This window comes from Meriones unguiculatus, chromosome 11, assembly GCF_030254825.1.
Source record: "Meriones unguiculatus strain TT.TT164.6M chromosome 11, Bangor_MerUng_6.1, whole genome shotgun sequence".
NCBI lineage: Eukaryota > Metazoa > Chordata > Mammalia > Rodentia > Muridae > Meriones > Meriones unguiculatus.
In genome coordinates, this window is record NC_083359.1 from 100,100,649 (window position 1) to 100,113,473 (window position 12,825).

Genomic DNA, 12,825 nt, shown 5'->3' on the forward strand with positions numbered 1-12,825 from the left:
GGGCAGGGAGCCAAGGGGTGGGCATGGAGATGGAAGAACACATCTTCAGCATCCCAAAGAATTGGGGTTCATAAACAGCCTGGGCCCTCCCCGCCTTAGAAGTCTTTGGGAGAGAGGTCTAATCTACAAAGAACCAGCAGAGCTGTTTGGCAAGCTTTCTGCTTCTCAGGCCTGACCTGGCTCCACCCCAGACACTCTGTCCCACTCAGATCCACAATATGAGGGGAGGCCTGGCTTTTGCATGACAACACAAAAGCAGCTACCCTCCCCCGACCCGATCAATCTGCCCACTGTAGAAGTTTCCTAATCCACATCCACATCCTACTTTGGGAGGTTGGCTAATTGCCCAATTACTCTGTTTCCCCCCAACAGAACTCCGAGGGCTGCTGGCAATCCACATCCAGGAGCCCTGGCCTGGGTCTCGGGAAGCCTCGGGAGTCTGGAAGACTGACCCTCTGTTCTTCTGTCTGCTTCTCACACTGCCCTGCCCCCATCAGGACTGGACCCTGAGCTGTCTGAGTTCCCAAGCTGCCTTGAGCTGATGGATGGCTCCTGCCAATGAAGCCAGTACTAGACATAGTGTGAGGTGTGGGAGGAATGTGGCCTTTGAATTGGAGTGTCTGGCTGTGTATTGGTCCTGGTGACTCTGGGAAGCTGTGTTTCCTCTGAGACTGGTTTTCCCTACATGGTCTGGCTAGTCACTTTCTGCTCTAATGTGTCTGGTTCTACAAACTAGCAGGGGAAGGAGGATGGCTGTGCCTGGACCAGTCCTCCACTGCCACTGAACATTCCCAAGGTCCTCCATTTCAGGGAGGGTCCCTAAACTGGGAATGGGGGCTCAGTTTCCCAGTGTGGACCACCTAGAGGTTACCCTAAGAGCACCCAGGACCCTTGCAGCTTCCATTCCCAGGAATTCTAAATCCCTAAAGAGGCTCCCGGGTATTTCAGGGTTTTTGTTTTGTTTTCTTTTCTCTTCTTTTTAAGTTGAAGAGGGGTGTTTGTTGGAGGTAAGCAGACACACCCCTGCAGCTGACACACCTCTGCAAAGCGTGGGGCAGACTCAGAAAGCTGAAATAACGACTGGGCAGTTCCTGTTCTCCCCAGGGCCCCGTTCTGAACTTGGCTCTGTCCCAGTGCAGAAGGAAGGAATGTAGCAGAGAAAGGGTCTGCCAACTTTCTACTATCTCCTCTAGAAACCGATGTCTCCACGGCTTAGCCATTCTGTTGCTAGAGGGTAGGGGGAGGTACCTTGGTCACTTGGGGTGCCCCAGAGGGCCTCAGACCCAAAGTGTCCATGAGGTGGGGGTAGAGGGTCCCTTGTGGCATCTGCAAGCCAGGAAGGCGACAACAGATGCCTGTCCTTTGGCTCTGGGACAGAAGATCTTATCGAACCACAGCAGGGCCGTGGGTGTTACATTTTGACACCATCCGGCGATGATAAGCCACAGGGTTTCCGCTCACCTCCTGGCAAGGGTCGGGTGGTGGACTCCTGCATATTTATGGGACACCAGCCCAGAAGAGCTTCCAGGGACTAAGGGCCACAGGTCCTGGTCGCCTGTAAATGTGACACCTCTGTGCCTTTTGGCCTGATGAAAGCCCCAAATGTTAGCATCCCGTAAGTCCCTTCCCTGTTAATCACTTGCAAAGAAAGACAGCCGGTGTTCCTTTTGAAGAAAGCCATGTTTGTCAAGGAGCGAGGGCCTGTTTGGGCTGGATGCGGAGTGCGAGTCTTGTATTTCAGGCGATCTTCATTAGGAGATGTGAGCTCCAAACGGGATCAGTTTTTGTGTTTTGTGTTGCTGTGCTGGGGCGTGGAGCCCAGGACCTTCGACATACTAGGCAAGCGCTCAACCACTGAGCTACCTGAGCCCCAAAATGAGGCACTGGAATTCCTCCCATGGCATTACCCTGTTTCCTTGGGAACAAAGCTGAGCAAGAAGAGGACAGCTGAAGTCACCGGTCTGCAGCTGAGAGTTCCCTCTCCGAAGTCAGCCGTCAGGATTTCTACATTTCCTCTTAGCTCAGCCTGCCTATCACGTGACCTAAACTCTATGTTATTCCCTTCAAATAACCGTTTGGCACTCCTTGTCCACGCTTGGGCAAGTCATGTAATAGTTTTGTGCCTCAGTGTCTTCATCTATAAAGCAGAAACAGTACTGACAGCCTTCCTGTCCACACTGGGTTATTGTAAGGATAAAGAGTTAACAATGCCAGGCATGGTTGTAGATACGCCTATAATCTCTGCACCAGCGAGGTTGACAGAGGAGGACTCTGCATTAAAGGCTAGCCTGGGCTACATAGTGGGACCGTGCCTCCAAACAAACAAACAAAACAAAAACAAAAACAAAAAAAAAAACAAAGCTAAAAGCATGATAGTGTTATTTCTACCTCTAAGTTCTAAGTCCACTCCACTTACTACGATAAACCTTCTATGAGAATGTGTGCTTGTGTGTGTGTGTGTGTGTGTGTGTGTGTGTGTGTGGTGACAGTTTGAGCTGTTACCAGAGTCAGTTCTGACCTTGAGCTCAAGAGGGCTTTCTCTTCTATCAGGGATGTCTGAGGAAGACAGAGAGACTTGTTTTTAATAGGAAACAGGACATACCCAGGGACCAGTGTCCCCCGCCCTCAAGGCAGAGAGTCGATTCTTGCCCTCTAGACCGTTTGGCCCTTACTCCTCTGTGGTCATTGCTCACCCCCTGGGAGAACCTAAGCTATGGGAAAGACTTCCTTTGCACACACTTAGACCTCTGAGCCAGAAGAGGCCTCAGGAGACAGATGCCTGTATTTGTGCCCTAAGGCCTCCACCAACCGTGTGCTGTGACAGGTGACTGTCCGCCATCTCACCCCTGTCTGAAAGGTGCACCTGAGGATCTTTCAGCCTCCTAAGGGCTGTGTGGATCCATGCTCCCAGCTTGGAAAGGGGCCGGGCACATACGAGCACTCAAGCAAAGTTCTGCTGCTGCTGCAGGCATGCATGCATGCATGTATGTATGTATTATGTATTTATTTTGAGACAGGGTTTTGTATATCCCAGGGTTGCCTGGAACTGAATATGTGGCTGAAGATGACCTGGAACTTATGATCCTCCTGCCCCCGCCTCCCAAGTGCTGTTCTGCGTATTGAGCCCAGAGCTTCACATACATTAGGCATGTGCCGTACTGAGCTACACCTGCAGGTGCCACAAGAAAGCCAGTGCTGAGAAGACAGCTTTCAGGGGGCTGACAACGGAAGCAAATCCTTCTCTAGCATTTCATAAGGTTTGGACCCTGTGTCCATTCACTTATCCTTCATGCCAACCCTATGAAACAGATGGTGTCACTGTCCCTTCTTCTTTAGATGAGAAAAACAAGGCGCCAACAATGTAAGTCCCCAGAAGGCCAAGAACCTACTAAGTGTCGAGGCCCAGCTGTCCTGACGTGGGAGAAGTGGGCGCAGTCAGGTGCCTTACCTGCAGCTGTGGACTGAGCACACCTCTGGACAGATCTGGCCTCTGTGTTGAAGGCTTCTGCCCCTAATTCTGTAACCATGGGCAAAGTGGAAGCCCGAGTTCTCGTGGTATGAGCCCAGTGGGTGACCCCTCCCAGAAGGAATTGCTGTCTGAAGGGGAACATTCTGTGACCCTTGGAGAGCAAACATGGCAGGCTTCACGTTATACCTGAAGCTGTGCTACCAAGATGTCTAATTGCATCACCTGTCTTTCTCTGACCTGGTGGGTTGGGTGGGATAAGGACTGTGATGAACCTTGATGGACCCATGGGGTAACTGAAGGATAGAGTTCCTTTGACTCTGAGACAACTGCGAAAGTGGCTGGACCCAGTGGGTCCCTCTTTCTTCTCCACAGACAAACAGACCTAGACTGGCCTCCGGGAGAAGTCTTCAAGAGTCTTAAACAGGTGAAGCACAGTGGTGCTCACCTTCAGTTTTAGCATTCAGGGGATAAAGGGAGGAGAATTGTCAAAAGTCTGAGAGTGTCCGCCAGCCAGGGCTACACAGGTAACACAGTATATATATATGTTTATTAAGAATCGGGAGACTTCAACAGCTGGTGAAAGTGACTCTCTCTTTCCCACAAAACAGAACTGCCACGCTGTCAGGGAACTCCAACAAGCATGAACAGTCTTATAGAGCGCCAGTGGCCCCACAGCCAGAACCCCAGTCCAAGTGTCTTCCAGACAGCTCTTTGTACCCTTTCTAGACAGCCCCTCCTCAGGACTCAGGGGCTTGTCTGGTGCCGAGCTCCCAGGAGGTCCCAGGGGTGTGACCTTTCTTGTCCTCTCTCCCTGCCCCCAACCCCAGCTATAAAGAAGGCCAGCACCGGCCCAGCCTGCCTGTGACAGAACATCGAGGCCCCAAGAGCTTTCGGGGGCACACACACCCACGCACACGTTTCTCCCGGGCGTACTATGCTGCCGCTGTGGCTCTGCTGGGTGCTCTGGCTGCTGCCCCTGGCTGGCCCCGGGGCAGCCGTGATGGAGGAGCAGGTCTTGGGCCGTCTACTGCAGCAGCTGCAGCTCAGCCAGGCCCCCACCCTGGACAGGGTGGACGTGGAAGGGGTGGCCATCCCCAACCACGTGAGGGCCCAGTACGTGGCCCTGCTGCATCGGAGCCACGCTGACCGCTCCCGAGGAAAGAGGTTCAGCCAGAACTTTCGAGGTGAGCCCTCCTGCTGTCCCTGGTAGCTGGAGAGGGCAGACGGACCAGGCCCACTCTGGTGATGCCAGTGGACGTGTGTGTGTGTGTGTGTGTGTGTGTGTGTGTGTGTGGCCTTGGGGGATAGCTGGGCCTAGACCCCAGGCTCTGACAATGTGCTGAGCTCTCTCAAGGTCAGGAGGAGGTAGATCAGGTGAGGCCCACACCCAGAGAAGAGGAGACCAGGGGAAAGCAGAATCACAAGCTATGGCTAGGTGTAGCATGGACCCAGCTACTCTGGAGACAGAAGTGTGACATCTGGCTTTACCATGTAGGACCATGTGGGACTATGTCTTTGAACGCTGAGATGAGCTACTGGTTGAAGCTACTTTGGGTTAAAAACAAACAAGCCTGGCACGGTGGCACACACCTGTGATCCCAGCACTCAGGGAGGCAGAAGCAGGAGGACTTTGTGAGTTCAAGGCCAACATGGTCTATAAAGTTAGTCTAGGACAGCCAGGGCTACACAGAGAAACCTTGTCTAGCAGATAAAAAAACAAATAGAGAACAGAGGTAGCCAGCTGGTGAGATGTTGGGTAGCCTCTCCCCTGAAGGCTGAGATCAGTCCTCAAGATACCACCAGACTGGAGGCCAGGCACCTTTGAGGACCCCACTCTCTACCGCGTCATTAGTTCTGAGTCCCAGAGCTCTTTGTGTTTGGTTGGGGAGGTTTAGAGAACAAGTTCTCCATGGAGATTTCAAGTAACTGGCTTTGCAGCAGCGGCACAGAGCGGGGAAGGCTCTGTCCTAGCTTACTCCTGCCACAGTGGCCCTGCCAATCTAGAGGGCTAATGGTTCCCGTGGGCGGCCCGGCTGATTATGTCCACGTCCACAGAGGTGGCGGGCAGGTTCCTGGTGTCGGAGACCTCCACGCACTTGCTAGTGTTTGGCATGGAGCAACGGCTGCCGCCTAACAGCGAGCTGGTGCAGGCCGTGCTGCGGCTGTTCCAGGAGCCGGTCCCCAGAACTGCCCTCCGGAGGCACGAGAGGCTGTCCCCATACAGCGCCCGAGCCCGGGTCACCATCGAGTGGCTGAGAGTCCGCGAGGACGGCTCCAACCGCACCGCCCTCATCGACTCCAGGTACAGCCTGCAGCTGTGCGCGCGCGCGCGCGCGCGTGTGTGTGTGTGTGTGTGTGTGTGTGTGTGTGTGTGTTGGGGGGCGGGGCGGAGTCGGGAGCTCGTCCCTGCTGGGGGAGGGGAGCCTGAGCCGGCGGGGGTGGGGACAGGGCGGGACAGCCTCCAGGGGCCACTGGCAGCCTGGCAGCCGCCTCCCCTGACGCCCGGGCTGTGTCTCAGGCTGGTGTCCGTCCACGAGAGCGGCTGGAAGGCCTTCGACGTGACGGAGGCCGTGAACTTCTGGCAGCAGCTGAGCCGGCCGAGGCAGCCGCTGCTGCTGCAGGTGTCGGTGCAGCGGGAGCACCTGGGCCCGGGGACGTGGAGCGCGCACAAGCTGGTCCGCTTCGCAGAGCAGGGGCCGCCGGGCGGCGAGGGGCGGGGCGAGCCGCAGCTGGAGCTGCACACGCTGGACCTCAAGGACTACGGGTAGGCTGGAAGTCACGTGGCTGGGGATACGCTAGACTGGGTCATCCTCCCCCTTCCAACCCCCGGGTTTTTGGACCAGCTTAGGAGCGGCCTGCACAGGCTGCTCCAGGAGATGGGCCATTTCTAGTGGTGCGTTTAGAAATTTAGCTTCAAGCCGGGCCGTGGTGGCACCTGCCTTTAGGCCCAGAACTCGGGAGGCAGAGGCAGGAGGATCTCCGAGTTCGAGGCCAGCCAGGACAATAGAGGGAAACCCTGTCTCAAAAATACAAAACAAAACAAACAAAAAACGAACCCTTAAGCTGGGCATGGTGGCACACGCTTGTAATCCTAGCACTTAGGTAGGCAGAGGCAGGCAGATCTCGGTGAGTTTGAGGCCAGTCTGGTTTATAAAGCGAGTCCTGGACAGCCAAGTTTACACAGAGAAACCCTGTCTCAAACAAACAAGAACAAGAACAACAACAAAAAAACCAAACAAAACCGTTTTATTAAGCATGTACTTTAAATGTTTGTGTTTGTTACTATTGTGTGGCGTGTGGAGCTGTGAGCATGCGGAGATCAAAGGCCAGCTTTGTGGAGTTCATTCTGCTCTCTCACTTTCATGCGGCTTCCAGGTTCCAATCCAACTCAGGGCATCAGTTTCGCATGGCCAGCGCTGTACCCGCTGAGCTCTCTTGCCGGCCCTGCACATCTGTATATACTTTTGTTGTTGTTGTTAAAAACTACTTTTTTTTTTTTTTAACAATTTCACACTTGCATACAATGTGTCTTGATCATAGTATCCCACCTCCCCACCCCTCTCCTTCTGGTGAGTATATAATGTGGGGGGGGGGGCTATGAGGGTGTGTGGGTGTGTGGGTATGTGGCCTGTGTATGTGGTGTGTATGTGGTTATGTAGTGTGTGTATGTATGTATATGGTGTGTGCTGTGTGTGTGTGTATGTGGTGTGTGTGTGCATGCAGTAGTGAAAGGATAACCTTGAACATGGTCCCGGAGCCTCACAAGTCTTCAGCTTACATCCTGTTTGAGAGAGGGGCAGCTGGTTACTCGATATCTAGCTTGTGTATGAGCTTCTCCTGTCCCCACTTCCGGTTTTCCTTTAGCAGCACAGAGATCATGCCTTGTGTGGGCACTGGGGATTTGAACCTGGGCTGCTCTCAGACTTATGCAGCCAGCACTTTCCCCACTGAGCAAAGTCCCAGCTCTTGTTTGGCATTTTGGGGCAAGGGTTTCCTGCAGCTTGGGCTGCTCTTGATTCCCTGCATACCTCAGGATGACCAGAAACTAATTATCTTCCTACGTTCACCTCCTTAGTGCTGGCATTACAGGCATGCATCACTATGCCCAGCAGTGAGTACTAAAAAAAAAAACCTTTTCCATATTCTTGTTGTTTAGTTCGTTTGTTTTGAGACAGCTTTAGCTGGCCTGGAATTCTCTATGTAGGTAAGTCTGACCTCAAATTTACAGATCAGCCTGCCTGTCTTTCTTGAGACCTGGGGTGTTAAAGGCATACACCACCATGCTCAGCCTTATTAGGTATTGCGAGGAACCAAGTGATGGCTTGAAGCTTATAGGAGGGCGTGCAGAGGTCGTACGCAAAGGCCATGTGACCAACATCTGTCACCCATGGATACTGGACCCTGAGGCCAAGTGGGGAGTCAGGAAGCTAGGTTCTATCTAGCTCTGCTTTTCACTGGTCCTCAACACCAAGTTCTCTGCCACGTCACTGAGGCTAAGACCGGAACGTCCTCCATGATTTCTCTGAGGACAGAATGAAAGGATCACCTAAGATAACACCTAGGACATCCTTAGCCGGGTCCTGGCATGCTAAGCCCTTAGTGAGCAGTGGCTGGCTTTCTGTTCTAGATGTTTCTGTGTCCATTCTTCATCCTTCACACGTTCTCCTCGACTACCTTAAGAAAGGGAGGCTGAGTCTCCCTCCTAGATGCTCCTGACCTCAGCCCTGTCAGGTGACCTTTGATCTCTCACCCCCACAGAGCTCAAGGCAATTGTGACCCCGAGGCCCCGGTGACTGAAGGCACGCGATGCTGTCGTCAGGAGATGTACCTGGACCTGCAGGGGCTGAAGTGGGCCGAGAACTGGATCCTAGAACCTCCAGGTTTCCTGACTTACGAGTGTGTGGGCAGCTGCCTGCAGCCACCGGAGTCCCTGACCACCAGGTGGCCGTTTCTGGGGCCGCGGCAGTGCATTGCCTCCGAGATGACCTCCCTGCCCATGATTGTCAGCATCAAGGAGGGAGGCAGGACCAGGCCTCAGGTGGTCAGCCTGCCCAACATGAGGGTGCAGAAGTGCAGCTGTGCCTCGGATGGGGCGCTCATTCCCAGGGGGATAGACCTGTAGTCCTTATGTAGCCACTGTTTTCACACCTCGTAAGCTACCTTGTCCGAACTCGGTGCCCACGGTTTTCCTTTGCCCTACAGTCTCCCGAGCGTGGCTTTCCTGTCCGCCCCCTCGCCTAAGCACTTACATGAGTAACTAATGTCACTCCACTAGCACACCCTGGCCCACTTAGCACAGGACATGGCTAAGCAGCGAACAGGTTCCCAGCTGAGTCTGTTTCCTGGCCAGTTCTCAATCGTGGAATAAAACCCTGTGGCGAGAAGAGGGGAAATCAAAGCTAATTTACTCTATCGCATAGTGATGTTTAAATTCATTTAAACGAAACAACGAAAACAGGAAGATCCCAGTGAGCCCTAGGTTGGAGGGTTATCTGGAAAAAGAACCCCACAAATACACATTCTAGACGTTTTTATTTTTATTTTTTTGAGACGGGGTGCCAGTATATAGCCCAGGTCTCAAACTCAAAAGTAGATCTGCCTCTGCTTCCCAAGTGCTGAGTTAAAGCCACTGTCTCTTAACAGCACACTGAGCAGGGATGGGTGAACAGCTATACTCTGGATCAACGGTCAGGAAACCAAACGTTTAGCTTCCGGAACTGAGCACAGGCAGGGGTCTTGAGGCAACGCACAAGCCCGTGAGCTACTCTGTTCGCCTAAAAATAGGAGCCATGGGCTTCAGCTGTACGCTTCATCGCTCTGGCGAACAGACAGCCCTTAGCACTCTGCACTATTTCAGAGTCAGCGTGACTGGAGACTGGGTGTGTTTGGCATCTCCCCTGTCTTAGAGAACTACCACGAGAAAGTATGTGTATTAACATGATGCTTTTTTAAAAAAATATATTTAGCAAAAAAACCAAGGAAACATAATCTGAAGATACAAAATTAAAGTGATGTTTCACTCTTTGTCTCTGAGTTGGTTCTCATTCCTTTCACTGGAAGGGAAGGATGGGAATGACAGCAGCATGATTAGAGGATGGGGGATAAGCAAAGACTCCCCATTTTGGGAGCTTGAAGACTGCAGTAACCAAGGTTAAATTCCCCACACAACTCTCATTCAAAAATATTATTTTGAGGGGGCTGAGAGATGCCTCAGTGGTTAAGAGCATTGTCTACTCTTCCAAAGGACCTGGGTTCAATTCCCAGTATCCACATGGCAGCTCACAACTGTCTGTAACTTCAGTTCCAGGCGATCTGATACCCTCAAGCCAACCAATGCACATAATGTAAAATTAAAAAAAAATTAAATACATACTATTTTGAACAGATTCATCAACGTTTTCTTTAGGAAGTGTTTTGATCCCTGCAGTGGAGATGTGGTGATAGTTATGTGGCAAGCAAGCATTTGTCCAGCTAGGCTAGGCAAAAGCCTGTGTACGCCACGGGTATGGCTTAAATCTTCGTAACCAAAGCCAGGTGGGGTGACACACACCTTTAATCCCAGCACTCAGGAGACAGAGGCAGGTGAATCTCTGAGTTTGAGGATAGCCTGGTCTACAAAGCAAGTTCCAGGACAGCCAGGGCTGTTATGATGAGAAAACCCTGTTTCAAAAAACTTAAAAATATAAAATAAGGAATAAGAAATCCTTGTAACTAGTGCCCAGAGACTAGTCCTTTGAGTCTAAGCACTGAATACCCTTCCAAAAGATCCAGATTCCATTCCCGACACCCAGATGTCACCTCACAATTGTCTGCTACTCAATTTCCACAGGACCTAACATGGTCTTCTGGCTTCTGTGGTGCACTGATCTATGTGTAGACAAATTACCCGCACACATCAATAAAAGCAATTTTTAAGGTCATTCTTCCCAAAGTTGGACAGTGAAAACAGCAGAATCCTTGCTAAGAGCCAGGACAGAGTGTAGGTGAAATAAACTTTTCCGATCTGGTGTTTTTGGTGCCTTTTGTGCCATCTCTAGTGCTTTAACACTAGGTGGCGCTCTGAACCCGAGTTTGCAAATCAACTCGGCTGTGTAAAGCTGAACTCTTTGGTCTGTCCGCGTTTACTTGTTTGATATAAACAAACATCTCTACGGGAAAAATCACAAAACTGTATTTCTTGAGGGAAGGAAACACGTACAGGCAGTAAACCAAACTCCAATTAGAAGTGGGACTTTTTTCTTTTCTTTTTTTTTTTTTTTAAATAATTTATTTTATTTTGTGTGTATTAGTGTGAAGGTGTCAGATCCCTTGGAATTGGTGGTATAGACAGTTGTGAGCTGCCATATGGGTGCTGAGAATTGAACCCGGGTCCTTTGGAAGCGCAGACAGTGCTCTTAACCACTGAGCCATCTCTCCAGCCCCCAACTTTTTTATTTTCAATTTTGTATTTGTATAGTTTTGTTGTGTTTTTATTTTTTATTTTTTTCTGTACAGCCTAGGCTGACTTTGAACATTTGATTTTCCTGCTTCAGACTTTTTTTCCTTTTGACTCAGCCTCTTGCAGGTTGAGATTTACAAGTGTGCACAGTCACTACACGTGGCCAGAAATTAGATGTAATTCTCTATTTTTTTTTCACTTGCAAAAATGAAATAAACTAGAGCTAAGGGGTTGTAGCTCAGCGGTAGAGCACTGGCCTAGCATACACAAAGCCCCGGATTTTATTTCTCGACAACGTAAACAAACAAAATAACGTAACAGCTGAGCACGGTGGTACAATAATAAAATAATGCAGGGTAGTGGTGGTACACACCTTTAATCCCAGCACTCGGGAGGCAGAGGCAGGCAGACGTCAGAGTTCAAAACCAGCTTTTTCTACAGAGCAATTTTGGGGATGGCCATGGCTGAAAAACAGAAAAATCCTGTCTCAAAAAAAAAAACAATAAAATAAAATAAAAACAAGTAAAGCCAGCCGGGGGTGGGGGGTGGAGGTGGGGCTCATTGGGCAAAGGTATCTGCCGCCAAGCTGAGGCCCCAAGTCCCTTCCCTGGAATGCATGGTGGGCGGAGAGAATCAGCCCTCAAAGGTGTCATGTGACCTCCACACAGGTGCCACGCTCCTGAGTGCTTAGACACACACAACAAATGAAAACAACTAATGAAAAAAGGAGTTGTGGAGGTAGGGAAGGAGGAAGCGGGAAGGCAGGGAGAGCTCTGACCATTTTCACAGCTAAAACTGGCCATGTTCAAGGAGAGGTGCTTTGTATGTTTTTACATATGGTTAGAGGTCCGTCCTTCTGCTGAGCTCTCTCTGTCTGTAATAAAGATCGCAATTTGACAAGAGGTGATTCTGGAGAAAGCTGTACTAGGATCTAAGACTGCAGCTCTGGGGTGGTGGAAGGACCTAGGAAGGCACCTGGCAGACTGATTGGTTGACCACACCAAGCTTTGCACACCCCACTTCCGGGTGGTGGGACCACGCTCAGTACCAGCCTGACAAAGGGGAGACGGGAAAGCAAAAGTGACCTTGGAAACAAACAGGGAAACAAAATTTGACCACTCTAGCAATTTATTTATTTTTTTAATAATATATATATTAAGGGAAGGATGGGAATGACAGCATGATTATTAGAGGATGGGGGATAAGCAAAGACTCCCCATTTTGGGAGCTTGAAGACTGCAGTAACCAAGGTTAAATTCCCCACACAACTCTCATTCAAAAATATTATTTTGAGGGGGCTGAGATATATATATATTGAGACAGGGTCCCAAGGCAGGCCTTAAACTCAACAAATAGCCCAGGATGCCCTTGAACTTGTGGTCCTCCTATTTCAACCTCTCAGACACTGGGATTGCACCATCTCTCTGAGTTGCGCAGAGTGGGGGAAGGAGCCCAGTCCTTCATGCATGCTGCCGACTGAGCTATATCCCCAGCCCTCCAACCACAAACTGGAATTCAAATTCATTGTTTTCAAGGCGGGGTTTCTTTCATCATATATCCCAGACTGGCCTGGAATTGTCGATCTTCTGCCCCTGACTCCTTTACAAGCTCTGCTCACCGGTCCTGGCTTACCTTGCTGCATTGTTCCAACAAAAACATCAAGATTAAAATCTGCTTTAAGATGTCCTCACTGTGTGGGAAAAAGAAATGTAGAGCTATTCTTAAGTCTCATGATGGCTCTTCTTTGGTGGTGAGAATGGAGACAGGCCTGGGTGGGGTGCAGACCAACGGTGAGCTCCTGCCTGGTCTGTGAAAGGATTGGGTTCCATCCACAGTACTGAAAAGGAGAAGAAGAACAGGACACCCTTCTGCTGAATCTAATTTCTAATTTTTGTGCAATGAACAAGGATACACACGT

The 12,825-nt window shown here is 50.7% G+C and overlaps 1 protein-coding gene across 1 annotated transcript; it reads left to right on the forward strand.

Annotated features, from left to right (window-relative positions):
• The first annotated feature begins 5,440 nt into the window (after positions 1–5,440).
• Positions 5,441–9,493, forward strand: LOC110559913 (left-right determination factor 2). The gene is made up of 3 exons (XM_060364820.1): positions 5,441–5,771; positions 5,988–6,233; positions 8,228–9,493. Exons 1-3 carry the CDS (start codon positions 5,509–5,511, stop codon positions 8,589–8,591), a joined length of 873 nt encoding a protein of 290 aa, XP_060220803.1. The 5' UTR covers positions 5,441–5,508; the 3' UTR covers positions 8,592–9,493.
• Positions 9,494–12,825: the final 3,332 nt, after the last annotated feature.